Here is a 24,685-nt window from a genome sequence, read left to right on the forward strand (position 1 = left end):
TCTTCGAGTGTTTCTCTAAATCTCTCATTAGTTGTACTGTATCACTTTGATTTGTAATCTTTGGGGGTGAAGAGGTAGATTCCCCTGAGTGTTTGGTTATTAAAATCCTAATTTTATGCCTTAATTTGAGAAGCTCCAGTAAACTTTACTGTTGAAGACAGTTTTAAACTCACTCTGAAGCAACCATTTTAAATTTGTTGCTATCAGACTGGTTGAAGATCCCAAGTTAACGCAACAACCTTTCCTATAGAAATAGAAGTTAATAGCTTCAGTGTGGGATCCACTAAGCCACTCAGGATCAGAGACAGATTCAAGGTTGTTGGGTCTGATTTGGAGAGCCGTCTTTAACAAAAAGAATTAAAAAAATATATTGCACTTGGCAAATTTAATAAAAAGATGTGCTCATAAGTACACAGCTGTGGCCCCTCCCAGAGCTTCGAACATGTAAATGAGCAGCCCCGGAAGCTTAAAGCTTCATTAGCTTCATATTAAATTTTCCTTGGCTCAGGAGTTAACATTAGTTTTCATTTGAGAAGCATAGTGACATTTCATAACACTATGTTCCTGAGTGTGGATTTATTACTACTTATTTCCCTGGAAAGAAATGGTGAGAGAGCTGGGGGCTGTACTGAAGGATCCGCAGGCAGAGAGTAACAGAAGGGCTCTTACGTACCTGAAACTTCAGGTGATGGTCTAACGAGTGGCATATGATTTGTGCATGATTAGTCCAGGCTCAGAAGTTAAAAAAGCCCGTGGAAACTGATAGCTGAATGAGGAGCAGAGCAGAAGCAGAAACAAAAATCCCGGTCTCAGGAGTCAAGAAAGTAATCAGAAAGGCTGTTCCAGTGGCTGCAGGTGCTGTTGCCCACGCTGTTTTTTGTTTGTTTGTTTTGTTTTTAACAGTTAAATTTATTAGGGTGACAATAGTTAGTAAAATTCCGTAGGTTTCAAGTGTACAGTTCTGTAATATGTATATAATCTATGTATTACATTGTGTGCTCACCACCTAGAGTCAGTTCTCCTTCCGTCACTCTATATTTGATCCCCTTTACCCTCTTCTACCCTCCTCCCTCCCTCCTTACCCTTTGGTAACCCCTAAACTGTTGTCTGTGTTTATGAGTTTTTCTTTCTTTATTTGTCTTGTTCGTTGGTTGCTTTCAGTTTTATATGCCACATATGAGTGAAATCATACTGTTCTCGACTTTTTCTGTCTGATTTATTTTACTTAGCATCCTAATCTCAAGATCCATCCATGTTGTTGCAAATGGCAGTATTTTATCTTTTCTTCTGGCAGAATAGTATTCCATTGTGTATATATACCACATCTTCTTTATCCTATCATCTACCAAAGGACACTTTGGTTGTTTCCATGTATTGGCCACTGTAAGTAATGCTGCAGTGAACATTGTAGCACATGTATCTTTACGAGTACATGTTTTCAGATATTTTGGGTATATAGCCAGGAGAGGGATTGCTGGGTCATGTGGTAATTCTTTTGAGGAACCTCCATAGTGGCTGCACCAGTCTGCATTCCCACCTGCAGTGTATGAGGGTTCTTTTTTCTCCACAGCCTCTCCAACACTTGTTACTATTTGTCTTGTTGATGATAGCCATTCTAACAAGCGTGAGGTGATATCTCATTGTGGTTTTGATTTGCATTTCCCTAATAGCTGGTGAAGTTGAGCATTTTTTCATATATCTTTTGGCCATTTGTATGTCATCTTGGGAGAAGTTTATTCATGTCCTCTGCCCATTTTAAAATTGGATTATTTGCCTTTTTGTTGTTGAGTTGTATGAGTTCCTTAATATACTTTGGATATTAGCCCCTTTCAGAGGCGTTGTTTGCACATATCTTCTCCCATTTGAATGGTTGCGCTTTGTCTGTGACTGGGTTTTGATCTCACAGGGTAGTGGGCGGGGGGACCATCTGGGTCCCGATGATCAGAGAGAGGATTGGAGTGACCTGCAGTGTGACAACAAGCCAGGCATATATATGCTTAGGACATCCTTGAGTAAGACAACATTCCAAATTTTAAATTGTGGAAGAAGAACATGATATGGAATCAGAAAATCTGCATCTGAGTTCACTTTCTGCCTCTTAATAGTTTAGCTATTTAACCTTGGGCAAGGTTCAATTTCCCAAAATTTAGTCGCTTAAAATACCAAAATTGCTTTTTTTCCATGAATCTGCTGTTGGGGGAGGCTCAGTAGGGACAGCTTGTCACTGCTCTGCTTGGCATCAAATGGTGTGGGGCAAAGGCTGGGGCTGGAATAATCCAAAACCTCACTCATTCACCTGTCTGGCGGTTGATGCTGACTGTTGGCTGGGACCTCTGGCTGTGGCTGAGACAACTACAGGGGCCTGTCCATGTGGCTGCTTGGCTTTCTCATGGCACAGGAGCTGGTTTCCAAGGGCAATTATCCCCAGGTGGCTGGGCAACGCTGTATCACATTTATCACTTAGCTTCAGGAGTCACTCAGGGTCACTTCAAGGAGAGAGAACACAGACACCATTTCTCAATGGAAGAATGACAATGTCACACTGTACAAAGAACACGTGGATGGGATATACTGGTGTCATCAACTTTGGGCAGTGTAGTCTGCCACAAGGATAATAATGGCATATGTTTATTGAATACTCAGTAGGCACCAAGGGCTAAGTGATTTGCATGCATATATTACCTTATTTAATTTCTCACTGCAGCACTCTTATGTATGTATATTATTGTCTGTTTTTCAGATGAGGGAAATGAGGCACAGTGAGTTTTAGATCACCAATAATTCAGTGATAAGGGGTGGAGTCGTGATTTGAACCCAAGTCCCTAGAACCCATATGTATTCTTAATCCCTAGTATCAGAATTGTTTTCAGAATTAAACAAGATTATACACATGAAAGTACTTTGCAAATTATAAATTTCTTATGCAAATTTAAGTCTCTTTCAGGAAAATCTTTTGAGAAATGTTTAAAAATATTAATGTTTCAGATTTAGTATAGTAAATATATGTCTAGGTAGTCTGTAAAATCATTTTAGTAAATATTAATAATGGAGTTATTTGATGTTTGCTGAAGGTATCTTCTGAGAGTCTTCGTTTAATTTATACTCTCTGTTCATTCCTTTCCCCACCCTTGCATCTTTGGCCGTGCCCTGTATTTCCATTATGGAATCAGAGAAAGTTAAGGCTATGAGAAACCTTAGCTATTATATGGCCCAACTCACTTGTGTAGTCATAGCATCTTTAGTTGTAGCCCCCAGAAACTTAATAACTTTTGTGACTAAATACTGATGTGGAATATTTTCCCCTGGTGTCTTCAAGAAAATTAAAAAAAAAAAAATGTAGCCATTTATACAACCCTAAAGAATGATAGACTTGAGGTGAAGGACTTTTCTATTTTGGAGGTCAAATATTTGGGTATTTTTATTGGAATTTTCCTTTTGTCATCTATTAATATTTAACCAAATGACAGTAGGTGTGTCGTACAGGAAGAAAAACAGACGATACATTCCCCATATTCCTAGAGCATTGCATGAGAAGCAGCTGCCAGAAACAGTGACTGGTTTCAAACCAGCAGAGGCTTATCATCAGGATGTATGGCTTTCTGGAGTGTGGTTGTTTCACTAACCAAGACAAAGAAAGCTCTTGTATGTATGTGTGGGTTTGTGGCAGAGAAACCTGCTTTGGTTATTCTGTGAAACACCACTCAGCATCTGTTCCGTGTGAAGCCTTGAGAACAGGTTGTGGGCAGGACAAAGCCAGAACCTTCCTTACAGGCATTTCTGTGGTTCACTGAGAGGTTGCACAGAGTAACTTGGGAAGGTGGCAAGGATGTGGCTACCGCTCCTTGAGCTGAACCTCAAAATCAGTTTTTAGTTAAATTAGGCCATTCCATGCCTGTTTGAGACAGAAGGTCATGTTTGATGACAGCAGATTGTTGTTAAATGACTTAAACACTACGTAGCCCAGGACTGTCCTGTGTGGTCAGTGTTAGGGTCTTCATATTGCAGAGGCTTCTTCTGCAACAGAAAGGACCCAGTTTGATTTTCTATGTAGGTGAGGGGCTTTCTGACCTCCTGGGGAAATTGGGTTATCAGCTCAGAATCATGGTTTGGCCAGAGCCCAGTCCTGTAAGGCTAGAGTCACAGATGTCAGAAGGGTGTTTCGTTGTTGTTGTCTTTGTTTTTTCTATCCAGAACAAAAAGATCTCTCAGTGCATAGGCATCCATTTTGCAAGCTAGACGTTTCTAGTCATCAGACTGTTGGTTTCAGATATGTTGGTTTTAGCAAGGCAGTTATAGGAAGAGAAGTATCAGTCATCAATACTCAACCCTGATGCTGCTTCATTGTATAATTAGGATTATTAGAGTAAGTAGAAGTCATGGAGAACTCTAATACAACATAGTTTCAAATCACACTGGTGTGGCTTCAGATTTTGAGAATTGGTTTTAAAAAAGTTATATTTTGCTTGTACGGTTGTCTTGTGAGGGTCTAGAGTTTAATTTTTCCTCCCTCCCCTATCACTCTGTCCTCCCTCATTTCCTCTCTCCCTACCATTTTCGTTTTTCCTTTCTTCCTTATTTCCTTTATTTCTAAGAAAAATACGAATAACTTTATGAGGCATTGTACCAGTCAATGTGCTTTTGAGTTATAACATTTATATATTAAATGTAAATAAGTAATAATGAAAGTAAATAATATAATTCGTAAGACTAACAGGTGGAGGATATCAGAAAGTTAAGAGAAAGTAATGTTAGATAATTGAAAATTGGTTAACTAGTTCTGTCTTCTGTTTTTTTAAAATTTTAATATTCTTCTTTAACTTTTCATGGTAGGTAAAACCTAATACTGTGCTAAGAGTGAAAGAAAACTTTATGACAAGTTATTTCTTCCCTCAGAAAATTCACCTTTTACTATATTTTATTAATAATAAAGTTATTTGGTGCCTCCATGAGGTAAAGCTCCAGAGAATCTTATTTTCTGTATTAAATCTTCATTAATTTCACCAAGAACACCCTAAGAAAGGAGGCAACTAATTTTTGAGGATTTCAATATTAAGAAGCAAGAGATTGTACCCAAGTTCAGGCTGTGATTTTTTTGTGCAGAGCGATGGATTTTTTGGGCTTGATCCTCACTGAATTTTCTTCTAGTTACCAGAAGGAAATAAATATATGCACAAAAGTTTATCTACCATCATCGATCTTCAATTCTCTTTATTAAGTAGTTCTTCTTATGATGGAATTCTCACTATTAGCACCAGTGATGAACTTCATTTGGAAGTTCTTGCCACTTTCCCTGCCAACCTAATAAAAGTAAATTGGAAGATCCTAGTGAGCTCTGGTTCCTCCAAGGTTTACTGTTTCTCCCTGGGAAAAAGTTAGCTCCATAATAACTCGATATATTAAGATATTACATAATGCTTCTTGAGTTCGAAAAGTTCAGCACGGTCAATTCTAAATGCCTATTTAATCAATTAAGACCTGGGAACTGAAAGGCTATCACACAGTTCATTGATTATTTTATTGAGCAGTGGTTGAGAACAACTTTGTCCCCACTGTCCCAGAATGTTATAATCTTTAAGTAGATATTAAGACAGTTTTTCTTCTGCTGTATTTCTCCTTTGTATGTGTGTGTGTAGAATTCTGAATGGTAACCTAGAAGTCTATTTTATGTGGTATGTGGTACAGAGGGTGCTGTCCCCAAAATTAGGAGCCCTGGATTTTCATGTGGTACTGCCACTAACTGCCTTTCTGACCTTGGCCACAGTTCTTCATGTTTTTGCACCTCACCTATAAATGAGGGTCATAGACAAGATAAATGTCTAAGATATCCCAAGTTCTAATATTATATATAAAAATATTAGAGGTATGACAATTAAGTTCGGGAACTCATCCTAGAAAAAGTGCTACATGCCTCATTGCTGAATATCACTATGGTCACCTTTGAAATACCCCCCTGTGAAGCTATGCAGTAATGCCAATGCCTAGTCCAACTTTCAAAGCAGTTTTGGAACTCTTTTTCTGGAATGGCCATCAGAGCTGTTATGGTACTACCCTTGATGTCCTGAATGTCAAAATGTATTCCTTTCGATATTTCCTTGATCTTTGGATGAAGAAAGAAGTCATTGGGGGACAGATCAGGTGAGTAGGGAGGGTGTTCCAATACAGTTATTTGTTTGCTGGTTAAAAACTCCCTCACAGACAATGCTGTAGGTGTTGGTGCATTGTTGTGATGCAAAGGTCATGAATTGTTGGCAAAAAATTCAGGTTGTTTTTGTCTAACTTTTTCACGCATCCTTTTCAGCACCTCCAAATAGTAAACTTGGTTAACTGTTTGTCCAGTTGGTAAAAATTCATAATGAATAAACCCTCTTATACAAAAAAAGTTTAGCAACAGCTCAGTAAGGTTTCATAATGTTGGTATATCAGTGTCTCACAGCTGTGTTCTTGCTAACATGTGGCGGTGTCTTGCTGAGTGGTGTTCATTATTATTGTTGCGTGTTTTTGTGTGTCGTCACAAGAATGTTTGAGCTTGAATTAGAGCAATGAACAAACATTAAATTTCTTGTTAAACTTGCAAGAGTGGAAGTGAAATCAGGAACATGTTAGTCCAAGTTTACAGGGATAATGCCATGAAGAGAATGGCAGTGTACAAATGGATTAAACGTTTTTCTGAGGGGAGAGAACGTGTCACTGATGAAGAGAAGTCAGGGAAGACAGTAACAAGCAGAACTGACGTAAACATTGCACAAATTAATTGAATTGTGTGTCAAAATTGTCAGCTGACTGTGAGAAGCATAGCAGACCAAGTAAACATCAATAGAGAAACAGGAAAATCTTAACTGAAAATCTTGGCATGAGAAAGGTGGGTGCAAAAATGGTCCCGAAAAAGCTCAACGATGACCAAAAGCAAAGGAGAGTTGAAGTTTGCCAAGACCCTTTGGAAAGGCAAGACGATGTTTTGGGCCATGTTATCACTGGTGATGAAACATGGTTGTACCAATACGACTCTGAAACAAAGCGTCAAAATGCACAATGGAAATCAGCCAGTTCTCCACGACCAAAAATGTTCTGTCAGTCCAAATCAAGAGTCAAAACTATGTTGCTAACCTTTTTTGAGATCAGAGGGATTATTCATTATGAATGTATACCAACTGGACAAACAATTAACCAAGTACTATTTGGAAAGCTGCATGAAAAAGTTAGCCTAAACAACCTGAACTTTTCGCCAACAATTTATGGCTCTTGCATCATGAAAATGCACCAGCTCACAAGGCACTGTCTGTAAGGGAGTTTTTAGCCAGTAAACAAATAATTGTATTGGAACACCCTCCCTACTGACCTGATCAGGCCCCCAACGACTTCTTTCTTTACCCAAAAATAAAGGAAATATTGAAAGGAAGACATTTTGGTGACATTCAGGACATCAAGCGTAATATGACCTCAGCTCTGATGGCCATTCCAGAAAGAGTGCCAAAATTGCTTTCAAGGGTGGACTAGGTACTGACATTGGTGCATAGCTTCCCAAGGGGAGTACTTTGAGGGTGACCATAGTGATATTCAGCAATGAGGTATGTAGCACTTTTTCTAGGATGAGTTCACAAACTTAATTTTCAGGGCTCGTATATTACAATGGGTCTAGGAAACAGACATATGTGTAAGGTACAGTTTGAATGTCCTTACTTTCTGATCCTTCAGAATCAAAAGATATACCTTCTTTAAAACCTAGTGCAGAGTTGCTTTCCTTGGGGAAGCCTGTCCTATCCTTTTCAACTGGATGTAGACACTCCCTCCTCTGGCCTGTACTTTAGTACGATCTGTAATCATTCCTTTGCATGTCATTCTCTTTCAGACACCTGAGTTTATGTAGCGCATGGACTCTTTCCATTCATTTGTTTGCCCACAAGGGCCTGGCTTTACCAGGCACATGTGTGTTGGAAGATACTGAAATGACAAAGAGGTCACATTCATTCATAGGATGTAATATTTATCTTTCAATGTTCCCTTGTGATGGTGGGAAAACTGGAGACTGGAGAGCTGCTTGCTTGAGTTTCTACATTTCTCCTCTCATTTCCCTGTAATGAGTCAGAGATTGGAGGGCTGTGATTTGGCAGTCATAGAGCTTGGCAAGGTGTCATTAGAAGAGCTTAATCAACAGTTCCTGTGTGGTTCATCAATTTAAAGCTCTTGGAATTGGAAGGAAGCTCAGAGGAAATCTAATCCTACAAAGGATTCACTCCAGTGCAATGTCATAGCCCAAGCTTATCTAAAATGCTTGATTCCCAATATTGGGCTTCTCAGAAATAATATTTTCTGTCTTAGTTTTTATTAGTGAAAACAAACGATGATTTACTACCAAAATGGGAAATAGGACCATGGCACTTTCTCATTTTTGAGCTATTAATTAAATTATATATTGTATTAATAATAGGGATGAGGAAGACGATACCTCATATATATGAAGAGAAATTACAGTGGGTGATTTCTACTCAGGTTCATTTTGAACTCTTCCTTTATATTTTATTTACATATGTTTTAACCCTAGAGTTATCACTAATTGTACCATCTTCATTTATGATCTCATTAAATGCCCATCCAATATCCTCTCAGTGGGCCTCTTGTCAGAATGTATTGTGAAGATTTTAAATAATACATGTAAGGAATTATTCACCATCCGAAAGCGTTTGTAAGTTATCCAAGAATAACCATGGGAAAGTACCCAGGACGCAGTATGTTGTGGAACCGACAGACTCTGCCCGCCGTGTGCTGCTCTGCTTTGCAGTCCTGTATCTCCACAACATCATTCACGATTCCTCCAGCTGCCCACTGCTTTCAGAAAGATCTGCTAAACCAAATCAGATTAGGATGTCAGGGCTTATAGGTTACCTGTCCCAGGAACATTTTTCTCTTTAGTAGAAAGTGAAAAGTCATGTCTTGTTAATGGCAGAATTTCAGGTATCCATGAACACGGCGTCTTGGGCTAGAGGGGCCCTTGCCAGCATTTTGAATAGCATTGTATGTAAACCTTATTTCAAACACCCTGGCCAGAGGAGCAGATAGTGACATTTAGTTGGTTGTGTTCCTGATTGGCACCTCACTGACTCTGCCTTGCTCATCATCACACACAGACACAACCTGTCACCCTTCCTTTCTGTTTCCCTGACTCATCTTACTCATCGCTACAGGCTGGTACTCACATGCCTGGTACCCCTACAACATGTCAGATAAGACTGTGGGTTCTGGACTCTGACTGCCAGGGCTGAGCTCCCTTCTCTCCCATTTACTGTGTGTGGGAACATAAGCAACCTTTCCAAGGCTCAGTTTGATCATATGAGAAACAGTATGTGTGGGTTTCTTAGGACAAAAGGAGATAATGGAGGTAAAGGGCTTCATTTGGTGCCTAGCACATAGAGCTCAAGAAATGTTAGCTAAAGAAATAATAACAAACTCTCATTAAATCATTTAATTCTTACAACAACTCTAAGAGGTGGTTGCTATTGTTTTTTCTGCTTTATAGATGAATTAAAACACAGAGAAGTCACTGACTTACCAAAGTCCCATTGCTAATAAGTGGGGGAGTCAGAATTTGAGCCCAGAGAAGCTGCTTTTCACCATTTTCCAATGCTACCTCTCATACAAACAAATGGTATTACTCCAAGACTATTGGCAAAGCCATCAGAAAACTTATCTGTGTAATCTGACTCCAGGTGAAACATGGGTCAAACCAAGGCTCTATCATGCAAAGTGTGTGGAATTAACCTTTCCCACCATGATACTTACAGCTGCATAGTAAGAGACCTCAGATAGTATCCAGTGAAACCTCTTCACTTTACAGATAAGGAAACTGGAACCCAGCGCAGCCCAGGAACTTGCACATAGTCACACTTAGACCAAGGCAGAACCAAACTGGCTCGGTGTCACAGCGCCAAACCCAGGGGCTTTTAATTCACAGCATTTACTGCCAGAGGCTTTCATGTCCTTAGAATTAAAGACAATCTTTTCCCCTTAGGCTAATTTTTTTTTTGACCCAGGGTAAAAATCTGTTTTGACTTGGTTAAGTGGAATTTTTTACAGATGATGTAAATAAAGGATGTAAAAAGTGGGGTTAAATAGGAGGCGATCAAGAGCTTAGCAATAGGGTTGGGTTAATTCCACTGAACAAAAGGTGGCTAAAAGCAGCTGCTTGGAGGGGCTGGGGAACAGCTGGCTCCTGCTGACTGTCAGTCCCATGATGCTAGACATTGGTCTTTCCATTACTTCGAGTTCATATAATGAGCTTGTTTTGTACGTGGCCCTGTTTTTTCTTATGTTGCCTGTTGCGGCAGGACAGTGTCTCGTTCCCTGTGTTTCAGTAATTGCATCCCTAAAAGTGAGTTTTGGCAAAAATAAACCTGCAGGCAAAATATATTTTAAATGGTTACACAACAAATGCTTTCTCTTCCCCTACAGTAATACACTTGTAACAGAATCAGATTGGGGAAGGAAAAAGCTGTTGAAAAAATTTTTGCTAAGCAGATGCTTACTCTTAGTACTAAGAATATAAAATATGTTTTGACATGAAGCTCTAGATTATGAAAGAGTGCTGATTCATATTGTTCTAGAATCACCAAATGCTCATGCTATAAAGAAATGTAAAGATCTAGTATAAAGCCCATATTATGAGCATGAGCAAAGAATACACAATGATAAACAGCTTGAGGTCACAGCTAGTTAGAGACAGTCAAGATTTCTGGCTCTCATCCTGAAATTTTTATAGTAAGATGTCTTATAGAGGACTAAGATTGTGTTCATCTGAAAATAACAGACAGCCATCCTAATGGTGGCTTAACTGGTAGGGGTTCATCTTTCTCATGAAAGAAAACATCCTGGGGGAGGCAGAACAAGGCTAGAATAAACAATAGTAATGTTATCAGGTTTCTGGCCTGTTCTTTTTGCTCCTTCAGTCTTCATGTGTCTTCCTCTTCATATTTGACCCTCATCGTGTGACAACATGGCTGTTGCATCTCCAGGCTCAGATAAATGTACTATGTAAAGACAAAAGTGATAAAAGGCCTAAAAAGCATGCCTGCCATCTGACATTTTCAAAACTTTTCCAGAAGCCTCACCTGGCAACTTCTGCTTAAATATAATTGTCAGGAACTGGGTCACTTCTGCATTTCTAGCTGCAAGGGAGCCTGTGAAGGTAGGTGCTTTTGGCTATGCACAGTCACTTCAAACAAAATTGGGTATTTATTTTTTATTTATTTATTGTTTTTAGTAAGGAAGGATAGGAGAATGAATAAGGCAAAGGAAATTACTAGAGTATGAAACAAAGTATGCTGGAGATAACTAATTAAGGACCACAGTCTTCAGGGTCAGATACTTCTTAGTTCTCATTACAGCTCTGACAATTTTTGGGCAAGATGCATTACTTCCTGAGGCTTCAGTTTCCTTTGTAAATGGACATAATTTTGGTAAAATGAGGCAACAAGGTTGTAGTGAAGTTAAAAGAAAATAGTTAAGACCTAAGATTGCCACAAATTTTCACGTTATACGACTGCTTTAGGATCTGGTAACATTTGTGTTGCTTACCCTCTGCAGACCAAGTTATACTTTCTTTTTCTTTTTCTTTTTTTAACTTCAATGAGACAGAATATTCAGGATACCAAGACACAGAAATGTTTAAACAAACAGGTTTTCTTCCATATTAGAAATAATGCCCAAATAATAGGCATTATTCACATTGTTTCAAACCTTTTGCTTAAAGGGGAGGGACTTCAATGGGCGAACCATCTTGACCCCCCTTGAAGTGCTTTCATATCATGGAGAAGAGACGACGAGGCTTGCAGCCCAGCCTTGTAGGGAATTTACAGCAAACAGAGAAGGTGATCTGAACCTTTTATATTTTTTTGTAGGGCAGAAGCTCAGTAGATGATGAAATTTACATCTCCCAGACTAAATCTCATTGAATTTTAAAGGGGAAAAAAAAGAGGAGACTAACTACTTCTTAATAAATTAGGAGGACTCATGAGATTTCAGGATTTCAAACAGGAAATCTGTGTGTATTATACATGCCCCGTCAATCCAACTATGTAGATATCACAGGAAATGACACATGGACTATTGTCAGTTTTGCTTAAGAGTCACTATAATATTAGTATTTCTTATTTCTTTCAGGAAGGGAAATTACTACATAGTCATTATGAGAAGTTCATTTCCTTTCTGAAAAGAATTTTCAAATATTGCATAATAGCTGTGTTTGGTATGATATTCAGATGAAAATTTTACCCTATGTATATATTTTTTTAACTATTTTTTTTTAAGGAGGGTGCAGCTCACAGTGGCCCGTGCAGGGATCAAACTGGCAACCTTGGTGTTATGAGCAGCACCACGCTCTAACCAACTGAGCTAACTGGCCACCCCAACCCTATGTATTTCAAACAGTTTTATTAACAAAATAGTACATGATTATTGTAGATAAATTAGAAAATAATGCTAAAAATATAAAAACATAATTAGACATAATTTTACTATTTAAAGAAACCACTGTTAATATTTTCATGCATATTCTTCAAAATTTCTATATATATATTAAAATTGGCTTTACAGTTTACATACTATTTTTAAATTTTTGGACTTAACAATATGGTATAAATGTTTTCTATGGCATTGAATGCACTTACATCATTCATGAAAATATATGCATATATTCTTTAGATAAATACATAATAATTATTTAACCAAACTCCTATTGTAGAACACAGTTGTTTTTGCTCACTTGTTATATTTTCCAATTATGTGCTATGATGAAGATCCCCATACCTGGACCTTGGTGGACAATGAAATTATTTTCTAAAAAGCCATGTTTCTGAGTCAAAAATATGAATGTAATTTAAAGCATCGATATTACAAGTTTTCCACTAAACAGATGGGTACAGTTGATACTACCATTAATAGTATATGAGAGTGCTCATTTCAATGAAATCTTGCCAGCATTAGGTATTACTCATTAAAAAGTATCTGTCTGTCTATCTATCTATCTATCTATCTATCTATCTATCTATCTATCTATCTATCATCTATCGTGTATATACCTATCATGTATATACCTATATATACATATTGCATATATATACACAGTGTGTGTGTGTGTGTGTGTGTGTGTGTGTGTGTGTGTGTGTATTTTGGAGTACTTTTTCTGAACTTATTGTTGCTAGATACAACCTTCCCAGTTTTGATTGTATATTCAGTGCCATATAGGCAGAGATAGTGGACAGGTATGTTAGGGGCTGCCTCTCTGAACTTGTTTCCTCCCTGCAAAATCTGGAATGAAAAAAGAAATGATGCTTTTCTAAAAGACTGATGAAGTTCTTTTGCATTTTTGTACCACTTACATTTTTCCTTCTCTAACTTCTTTCTCTGTATCATAAAGAATTTGGGTTAGAGAAACAACAAACTGGGTTATTGCGTAAAGCTCTAACATTGATACAATAGCTGAAACTTGAGGAAGACTCAGTGTTCGAGACTCAAAATAGGCAAACATAGACTTCTGCATGCATTGTGTAAACTTCAAAAGTCCACAGGTAAAATAGGAAAGGAGTTGCTTTGTGTAAGTATGGCAGAAAACATATCTAGGGACAACCTCAGAACACGGTGACCATAAGTAGAGAGCGAAGCACTGAAGTTAAGGAAATAATCATGAGCTCTTGGGTCATGCTAAAGCCATATGTCCAATTTTATATTGTACAACTTTAGAGAGATATGGAGAGTACAATTAGGCCCCACTCCCTGAACTTTTTTCTATCTTCAGGAACTTTGCAATCATTAACACATATCACTTAGTAATCATGACAAGTCTTTGAGATGCATGTTATGATCCCCATTTTACACAAGAGGAAATCAAAGTTTAAATAAAACACTTAGAGGCTACCTCTCCTTATCCAGGATCCAAGATTTAACCTGGGTTGATCTACCTCCAACGTTCATCTCTTATTGACTCAGCTATAAGGCATACCTGAAAATGTGATGAGGCAAAGGATAAAGGTTACTTGGCCTCAATTCCATTGCACAGAGATGACAGTCACTTTTTGGTAAATTTCCTTCTTCCATTTGGGTGGTATAACTATACATGTCCAAACTGGGATAATTAGAGGCAAGGTTGAGAAATTGCTGGTAAAATGATTCCTTTTTATTCTCTGTGACTGCCTTGTGTGAGACAGTTCCTTCATTGACCTTGCATATAAATTTCCTTACATGCCCCTAAGGCGGGTGATGACTCACTCACCTCTGATTGACCCATAATGCTGATGCAGGTGTGTGGAGGGAGACAGGGGAGCCATCACATTTTCTATGCATTACGTGGGAAAAACAAATAAATTAAAAAGTTGCCAGGAAATGTTAAAGTAATAGGGGTTTGTTTCCTTTGGAGAAGAGAAAGCTAAACTGTGGCTTCCAGAAGACTTAAAAAAGAATGTATTCATTCAAACTAGCTGATATCTGTTTCCACTGAGAATGAAGAGGAAATGGATTTAGATTTCATCGAAATGGATTTAGGTCACAAAGAAGAATTTTCTGATAATTATGGTTGTCGAATATTGCAGTAGATTTCCAGAAGGCACTGTGAAAGCAACTTTGTCCGATTTATCACAGGAGGCAGAATAGTCAATTTTCAGGACTTCGGACAGGGACTGGTCCAAGACCCTAGAGATTTAATCATCAGGGGAGCCTAAGACTACTATGGAATACCAACAGAGGAATGTAAGCATGAAGTAAGGCAGGGAGTAAGGCAGTCTGAAGCATAAAACTAGTGGATCTTCAAAGTGAAAGCATTCCTTCTTTAAGGAAGGTGAAAAAAAAAATTTCCCTGTATGAATGTGCCTTCCCATATAACTGATGTATAAATATGTAAGGACGAGCCATGTTGAATACCGTTGTTTGAACAGGATAATTTATGAAGACGCGATAAGAAGATTTGAACTTGGTTTCATATGATGGCTGAAACGTTATGTTAACCACAAAATGGAGCTCAGATTGTTTCTTAAATATATCCTTAACATTTTAAGAGTAGAAAAAACCCCCAATCAGTATAAGAATTAGTCTTCATAGCCTAGTTTTTTCCTTGGTAGTATTTCATACAGGTGATTATGAAATCCAAGACAATTTTATTTTATGGCTTGTTTGCTCAGTGACATTTTGCTATCAATTCATTACAAACCACCCTTTTTATGAATGAAAATCTGTTGACTTGGTTGGATAATAATCACATTTAACGTCCTCAAAATCATATGTAGCTTAGAAAGTTCAGAGTGGTGGCCCTTGTTTTTTCTCTTCTGAGACAGTTCTATATTTTATCTGCCTTTCGATACCTTTCTTAACTTTGGCCTTGTATAGACAGCAATGCCCAGTTCTGTTTATTTAAATATTTTTATCATTTTCAAACAATGACAGTTACTTACAAACCTCATGTTCCCACTCATAAGTCTTCCCACAAGTTCTGTTTAGAAGCTTAACTTTACAGAATATCTTGATGTTCTCCCTATAAATCTTTTTGTCATATAAGCTAGGAATGTAGACTGTTTTCAACATATGTTAGTTTTATATTTTACAGCCTTTGTCAGATACCACTCTTCCCTTTCTGTCTCACTCTCTAGGTTTTAGGCAACATCATAACAGTGATAAAGTCTGTTATAAAATCTGTTACAACGTAGCAACATATAGCATACTTCCATTTTGCAATCTTGTGCTGGTATGCCAGATGCTTCGCTAGAGATCCGTTATATAGCATGCCTTTCTATACACCACGGACCTTCTGCTCCAGTGGGACTCCTCTACTGTTTCCTCTAACTAAAAATACCTTTTGTGGGTGCTCATTCACTCCTATTCACCCTGAATACCAGTCCTTTTCTTACATTCTTCAAGGCCCAATTTCATTCCTATTTTTCCCAAAAGGTGTTCTCAGATTCTCCCTGCTCTCTTATTCTTCTGAAATTTAGTACTATGATATTTTTTATTTCCCATGTAGCATATACAGCTTATTATTTTTGCTATATTTTGCATGGCTGTGTCATGCCTTCACAGGTATATTAGAAGTCTATGTAGTGGGCAGTGTAATATTTAGATGTTAAATCCTAGACCCACCACTGTATGACCTTGGATAAGTTACTTAACCGCTTAGAGCTTTCACGTCCTCATCTGTAAAAGAGGAGCTTTAACCTTTATGTGGAGTTGTTGTGATGAATAAATGAAATGCTTAGCTCTTTTAGTGCAGTGCCAGACACATAGCAAATATTCATTAATTTGAAGACAGAGTCCATGTCCAATATATCTTGGTAACTCTTGAAGTGGAGAGCCCAGGGATTTTTTTCAAGTTGAGAGCTCAATAAACTATTTGCTAATTGAATGTAAACATGCAGCTCTCTACCAGGTCTGAGTGTTTACATTACATTTTCCTTTTATTCTTCAAGAGTTTTATTGAAAGGCAGTTCTTTATATATTCACAGCTCCTTCCAAGGCTGCACAGAGAAGTACCTAAAGAAATTCTTTAGTACCTGGGAAGGCAAGAGAAAGCCTGAGCAGCAGGATGGAAAGGAGAGGCAGAGAGGGTGGGCTGTGTGCTGAGTGTTTTAGTTTCAGTCTGGCATGATTTGTTCATGACCTGGTAGACAGGCAAAGAATACATGTCTCCTAGCTATCTTTCTATTTGTAGAAAATCTATTTATATTTGAAGACTCAAAATAAAAGCACTTCCTTTTATTCCCTCAGCTTTATTGAGCTATAATTGACATATAAAATTGTATACATTTAAAGTATACAATGTGATTGATATACATATACATTGTGAAATGATTACCACAATACAGTTAATTCACACATCCATTACCTCACACAGTTATCTTTTTTGGTGTGAATGTTGGGGGAGTACATTTAAGATCTACTGTCTTAGAAAGTTTTAGTATACAGTATATACTATCACATATAGTATATACCATTAACTATACAGTCATTGTGTACATTAGTTTCCCAGAGATTACTCATCTTATAAATGAAAGTTTGTGCCCTTTGATCAACATCTCTCCAATTTTTCCCACTCCTCAACCCCTGGCAACCACCATTCTACTCATCTATGAGTTTGACTTTTTAGATTCCACATATAAGTAAGATCATACAGTATTTATCTTTCTATGTCTGGCTTATTTCACTTAGTATAATGTCCTCCTGGTGCATCCATGTTGTCACAGTGTGTGTGTGTGTGTATCACATTTTCTTTATCCATTCATTCATTGATGGGCACTTAGGTGGTTTTCATACCTTGGCTAATGTGAACAGTGCTGCAATGAACATTGGAGTGCAGCTATCTCTTTGAGATACTGATTATATTTCTGTGGATTTATACCTAGTAGTGGGATTGCTGGATCCAATGGTAGTTCCATTTTTAAATTTTTGAAAAACTTCATGTTTTCCATCGTGGCTGGACAAATATGCATTCCCACCACCGGTGCACAAGGGTTCCCTTTTCTCCACATCTCCACTGACAAGTGGCACTTTCTTTAGGAAGCTTTTCCTGATTCCTAACCCCAGCACCTCTTTGCTAGTCTTTGTCGTGTAATTAGTTCTGCTGCTACTAAGTGAAAGTAACATGATTTCAAGCCTCCTGGAGGCAATTCTCTTCTCATTTTGTGTGGTCTCTATGTTTAGTACTAGTATCAGTATAATGAGCACAATACAGTTGTTGTAGGAGTCAAATAAGATGATGCCTATGAGTGCAATTTTTAAAGTATAAAGATTAATGAAAGCATAGTTATCATAGCTGTTCTTCCTTTATTAGAGCTACTCTCATGAAAATGTATACACTAATTAGTTTGGGATCTTTTAGGGATCGTGAGAAAAATGGGTTGTTTAAACATGATCCTATGCATGGGACTCAGCTCTACCAATTTGTGTAACAAAGAATTGCTATCTGAACAAGAAAGTATAATAAAGAAATTGGGACAAATATTTCATGAAACCAATTGACCTATGCAGGCACTTTTTTGGATTATGAAAATATACGTGTTTAATTGCTTTTTTGTGTGTGTGTGTGCTATTAAGAGAAATGAATAGTAACCTAAGAGCCTAGTAATGTAGAACTGTTCCAGTTCTAACACAGACAAGCTTCACGCCCACTGGTGAGCTCTGTCTCCTCTCTCTGGCTCAATTTCCTTGTCTGGAACCTGAGGGGTTTGGACAGAGTATGTCTAAGGCCTTCAGTAGATTTCTAAAACAAGGGTTTTCTTTTTTGAATGCATCAACTAGTCTTGCTCGTTGATTTGGCATGTATTTTGATAAAAGGAATGAAATAGTTTTCTGTGATTGAAATCCAAGGGTGGCACCTTAGCAGTAAGTTATTTCCCTTGTAACACCATCTTATGACAGACTGACAGTGCCTTTGCTAGGAGCGTTGGCTGGTGGTGTCTCTGTACCTCACAGATTCCTGAACCTGCATTTATTGTGAGAAGAAGGCATCTGACTTCCTTCCTCATGCCCTCTTCTGCAGACAGATGAGGCATTTACTTGCCAGCTGCAGTTTTCTCCCTTATAATCATTCAATGCCTCTTGTCTGAGCCTTGATGTGTTTCCACAGTCCATGGAGCTGCAGAGTTTGTGACGTGTTAATGCTTCCTGTGGACTGTATTAGGCTGCTTAAAGGTGGTTATATTAAAAGGCAAATGCATTAATTGATAATTAATCTTTTTTTTAAATTTATTTTTTAAATTTATTGGGGTGACAATTGTTAGTAAAATTACATAGGTTTCAGGTGTACAATTCTGTAATAACATCATCTATAGCTCATATTGTGTGGTCACCACCCAGAGTCAGTTCTTCTTCCATCACCATATATTTGATCCCCTTTACCCTCATCTCCCATCCCCCACCCCCTTACCCTCTGGTAACCACTAAACTATTGTCTGTGTCTATGAGATTTTGTTTCTCATTTGTTTGTTAGTCAAAACTGATAATTAACCTTGTAAAAAAGGAAACAAGAAAGCTTTCTTTTCAAAAATAAAGAAAAATCTTATTAGGTTTTATTACAACACCCATGAAACTTTTGTGGGTGCTGAAATTTAAGTCCTAAGTCCTTTTTTGGGACAGCATCATTCTTTTAAAATTATTTTGACTTAACAGTTGCTGTATTTATGTGATATTTACCTAGAGAAATTTTGAAAACTGCTTCCAAGTTGTCCACCAAAAGTTTGAACTGCTTTAATCCAAAGTGGATATATTTGTGTCTTGCCAACACTGAGTATTATTAATTTGTGCTCTAGCACTTAATTCCCTATGGAATCAGACTGAAGCGAATCTCTAGCTGAGATGATACTCCTGCTTGGAATTTCCCTCCTGTCACTCCCCAATTCTCTTGCTCCTCTTCTGCTCAATAAATAACTGGAACAAGAGTTTTCATTTCATCTCTGTTTTTAGGGAACCTGACCTAGCACACTTGATTTAAGGTGGAAGAGATTGAAACGAAGAATAGAGACTGGATGAGGAACATTCTAGAGATAGAGTCCAGAGGAATAGATCTGCTGTAGAAGAGAAAGATAGAAATGAAAACTGATCTTAAATTTTGTTACTGAGCAACTTGGTGGGTAGTCACATTAAAAAGCAGGTTTGGAATGTAGAGAGGAAAAAATTCGATGTCAGATGTGTTAAGTTTGAGATGTCTGTAAGTGGCTACATCAAGTAGGCAATTGAATACACTAATCTTTTGTTCCAAAGGGCAGTCCAGTTTTAAGATCTACATTTAGGATGCAACCATGGTATTCAAACAGAGCTTGAAAGAATGTGACTGAAGGGAGGTACTTTGTGAGACTATAGTTGAAGAAAAGAAAGTTTCCCAGGACCGCATCCTAGTGTGACAATATTTAGAGGTTGAACAGAGAAAGAATATCTAGTAAATACTTTCAGGAGTAGTCAGTGAGTGGTGAGGAAACTCTGAGAGGGTTGTGTCACAGAAACCAAGAGGATAAACTGTTTCAAGGAATGTGTGGCCAGCTATTGAATTCAGCTGAAGGAGACAGAGAACAGATCATGAAATATGGCAACAGGGAAATTATTGGTGACCTCGACAGGGGATGAGTTTGAGGAGGTTCTGAAGTGATGGAAATGAGGAGATGAGCGATAAAGGAGAGCATGGGTGATGGTGAAGCAAATACATTGACCCAGACAACAATTAGTGCTGGAACAGGAGTAGTTATGAGGGGGTGACTCAATGACTCAAGTGAAACAGTGTTCAGGAGCTGTTTTTTTTCTTTTTTTTTCAATTGACACCATTAGAAGGGAGAAATAGATTTTACAAAAGAGAGGGACAACTGCAGGAGAAAGTCCTTGAATAGACAAAAACTGACCTAGTCTTCATGAGCTCTATCCTGAAGCAGAAACACTTCAAGTTTACAACAGGAGGGATGCCAGAGAACATGCGTGCCAATGAAGAAAGTTTTGTAGATGTTGTGGCTGACGTAGTTTTTGTCTGGTTGTTTCTGTGTTCTTACTGAATTATGAAATGGAGACCCCAGCTGAGATGGGCATCAGAGGTGGGGTTAGTATTTTGGAGATTTGAAGAGAGAAGAGTAGGGATAGAAATAATCACATTAGAGATTAGGAAAATTTATTTACTGTGGAGATGTGGTATAATTTTCTTGCACTGTTGAGTGCCCCTTTTGGTATGTATACTCATGAATTTGAAACAAAATTAGTCATCAAGGTTGTGAGTTTTTTCCAGCTATGTTTAGGTGTGCACGTGTAAACATGGACTAGGTGAATGGTTGGGTTTAACTAGCAGTAGGATTTTGTCAGGAAAACATAAGGGAGTTAAAGAATTTTTAAGGGAATGATTATGAAGCTAGGCTATGAGATCTAAGCTGAGCTTAGAGACAAATGAGAGGGAGGATGGAAGGAAAGATAGGGAGGTAAATGGATTTGAGGTTTCTCTGAGGTTGGATGAATGCTGGAGTATGGGTCGTAGAATATCTGAGCTTGGAAGATAAGAGGGGTAAATAGAGATTGGGATGTTTGACATCCACCTTAACATCCACATTAACCCTTGTGATAATAAAGTCAAAAGTGTGACCATGGAATTATGTGGATGACGGGCAATATCATTAGGTAGAGGGAGTTGAGAAGCTGTGGGGACACAGTATTCAATCATCTATATGGATATCAAAATCCTCTAAATTGTGGAAAAGAGTAGAGATATAGAGGATACTAAAGGGAAGGCTAAGGTCGTCAATGAAATGGAGAGATGGGGAACTGGCACAATGTGGTATTTGTTTTACTTCATTCATTTCTCTGAGCTCTTCATTTTTTAAAGTGTATTTTATTATAAGAATGATACTAAAATAAAAATTAAAATATAAAACGAAATCTCCCATAATCCCATCACTTCATCAGAGGATGTTGGATTTTGACTAAGCCATGTATCTGTTTGTTGTCTTTTTATTCGGGCCGGACCAGGTATTCCATTTGCTTTGTTACTCACTCTTCATGGAAATGTGGCAGGGCTTGCTATCACCAAGAGTGTCTGCCTCTTAACCAGGCAGCCAGCCAAAGCCAACCCTCAAATGAACAGGCCTTCCCATTGTCCTGGTTGACCTCCTACCCCCATGTGCTGATCTCTCCCACGCTGCTAAAATTTGGGACAACCACTATTAATCATGGTTGTAAAATAGGGCAGCAGTCCTTCATTTCTCAAAACTTGTTTCACTGTGGATGCCCTAGTCCAATAGTTTCTCATTATTTTCATAGAGTTGATCATTGGATTACATTTGATTGCTTGCATTGATCCATCCAGATCTTCCCTCAGTGCCAGTTATATTTACAAATTATTTGGCAAGTCTGTCCTCTCCATTCTGTGAGTAATGAATCCTCATTCACGTTGTGAGTGTTTCTGCTGCCAGGTTGTCTTGAACATCTGCTGATTGTTTCTGGACAGGGAATTATGGGGAGAGCGGAATGGACGCTTTCAAAGAGCTGGCTGCCCAGGAAGGCCTCTGCATCGCCCATTCAGACAAAATCTACAGCAATGCCGGTGAGAAGAGCTTTGACCGACTCCTGCGCAAGCTCCGAGAGCGGCTTCCCAAGGCCAGAGTGGTGGTCTGCTTCTGCGAAGGCATGACGGTCCGAGGCCTCCTGAGCGCCATGCGGCGCCTTGGCGTCGTGGGCGAGTTCTCACTCATTGGAAGGTATCTCTCTCTCTCTCTCTCTCTCTCTCTCTCTCTCTAACACACACACACACACACACACACACACACACACATATTTTAGCACACAAAACTGGACTCCAAAGAGGGTGAGATGTGCTCTGCTGGGCTGACCATGAGTTCCTGGTCCTCTGAGAGTCGGGCTATTGTCCTTTTCCTGATAGACAAGAGCAGAGCAGTCAATGACAAGATGATGAGATTATTTCAGTAAAGGGGGAAGTTGCCAGAATGTTTGTCCTGGAGAATTTTTCTTTTCATTTGCTTCCCACCCTTTCTACCCTATCCCCAACACACACACACACACACACACACACACACACACACAACCACACACACGCTTATGTCTTCATAATTCCTAAGCATGGAACTCTTAACTGGTATTGGAGGTCAGCACTGAATAAGGAAATATATATTAAAATTTGAAATTTAAAGGGTTGGCTAAATGCAAATGAAAACACATATCTGAATTTTGGAACTTGATGGTATAATTACTTACACTTATAGGATAGCTAATGGTGATGCTTTCAAAGTGTGATTTCTGGAATTGTGCATGGTGGGTTCCAAAATCTCTACTCTTCTTTCTAGATCGTGTGTATTTATGTGGAAATAGATTTTCAGTATCATTGTATTTTTCATAGAGGTTTTGACTCAACAGGTATCTTGTTTAATCTGCCATCTTCTAATATCACATAGTAGTAAAATATTCCAAGGAACCTCCTGAGTTTACTTGAACGAAAGCCACCACTGATCTCCAACCTTGTCACACTCATCATCTTCCAGATCTCTTTTTCTCCTCCCAGTTCCTCTCCTTGCTAGAGATTACACTCAATCTCACCCACTGAAGCACCTCAACCACTGACCCTTTTTAAAAAACTGGGTAGTGGTGTTGGCCTCCTCACTGGACCTTTCCCTTCCATCCTTGTACTTGTGGTAATGACCACAGCAGTAAGATTAACGTCACCATCATCTGGGACTAGAGGCTCAGGACACCTCAAAGACTTTTGAGACGAAGGAGGGATAGAGATACAACTAAATGAATAAAGAAACAAACAAGCAAAATACTCTTTAGGCATGAGAAGGTATAGATTCAAGGGCAAAGTATAATTTGAGATTAAGAAAATTCTTGAATTTGGGTAAAATTGGCCTCAAAGTGCCATTTTCACATCTTCAGCATGATGCAGTGTGTGTGTTACTTAAATCAAGTCTTTTAAGAAGGATTTTTAGGACAATTATTTCCTTTGTGAGTGAAAAGGATGTAAGCAGCATTGTTAAGTGTTGCGAGAAGTTTCTTAGTATACGCACCAGGAAAGATGGCCTACAGACGTTTAGTCTTTTTAAGTGATTTTGTAAAATGACTGCTTTTATGAAGGGTGCTTGTTTACAAAACAATTCTCACGTTTACCATTTCCAAGAGAAAATAGTCTGTTTTTAGAATTCATTCTCTTTAATATCCCTGAAGAAGCTCTCTACTTAGATTCTGGAGACCTTGAGCAGATGTGGCAAATATGAGCTTTGGGGTATACAGACTGTCTAATTGTGAAATATAATTATACAAAATGCTTCAGTGAGTAATTGAAGTGTAAAGAACTCAATCCACCATTATTATTTTTAAAAGCTGGATAAGGCTGGTAATATAAACTTCCCTCTCCTGCTAATAATGCAACTGAGCGCATAAAGTGTTTCTGAGAGTCTCACATGTGCTTGTTCATAAAGAAGTAAGCTACATGTGATATCTACTTCTTTTATTCCTCTTTGTCTCTGCCCCACTTCTGTTGGGTTCTAATGACACATCCTAGGGAACCTCCATCACAATGAATGCACTACGCTCTGTACCAAGGGTTACTGCCAGTGATGCAGTGATGATAAGAGGCCAAAGCTATGCCACACTTGGTGCTTCCCTGCCATTCTGGGCTACATTCCATGAGGGTTTCTCAGAGTGGTATTGGCTTTTACTCTCATATCTTAAAGGATTTTGGGGAAAATAGAGAATCTTTTTTGGTTGTCATTCTTTGTTCACAGCTTTCTCCCAGATATGGGTCTAGGTTTCAGTCCATAGGGAGCTGAGCAAGGGACAATGCCAAGTAGTAACACTACATAATACCTAGAATTAGCCTTCCCTTCAGATGTTTGATTCTCCCACTTCCTGATGGATGAATTCTATCCCAAATGCTCCTCTCTCATGCCAATGGGCATTTGGTGGGCTTGGTTCCCTCATTTTATCAGGTATGTCCTTAAGGGTTCTAATTTAACATCATGTTGTAAATTCAAGCTACATTTATAATGCTGTCAAATATATTTCCCTCCTATTTAAAGGGGGTTTCATTTACCAAATGGTGAACTTCTTTGAGGTTGAGAGCCATTGTTGACTTTCTTTGACAATACATGCTATGATTCCGGCTGCTGCCAGATTCACTAGAGAGCATTGTGTGAATAGTGATGGATCTCTTCTCATAGAGGTAAAGACAAGGAAATCCTGGTGT

The 24,685-nt window shown here is 38.4% G+C and overlaps 1 protein-coding gene across 6 annotated transcripts in view; it reads left to right on the forward strand.

Moving 5' to 3' along the window:
* The window catches only part of GRM1 (glutamate metabotropic receptor 1), a 334,828-nt gene that overhangs the window by 86,275 nt on the left and 223,868 nt on the right, over positions 1-24,685 (forward strand). For all 6 annotated transcript variants that reach the window (XM_019744494.2, XM_019744493.2, XM_019744495.2 and 3 more), the window contains exon 3: positions 21,938-22,187. In XM_019744494.2, the coding sequence (XP_019600053.2) occupies positions 21,938-22,187 (250 nt within the window). The remainder of the gene's footprint in view (positions 1-21,937; positions 22,188-24,685) is intronic.

This window comes from Rhinolophus sinicus, linkage group LG05 (genome assembly GCF_036562045.2).
Source record: "Rhinolophus sinicus isolate RSC01 linkage group LG05, ASM3656204v1, whole genome shotgun sequence".
NCBI lineage: Eukaryota > Metazoa > Chordata > Mammalia > Chiroptera > Rhinolophidae > Rhinolophus > Rhinolophus sinicus.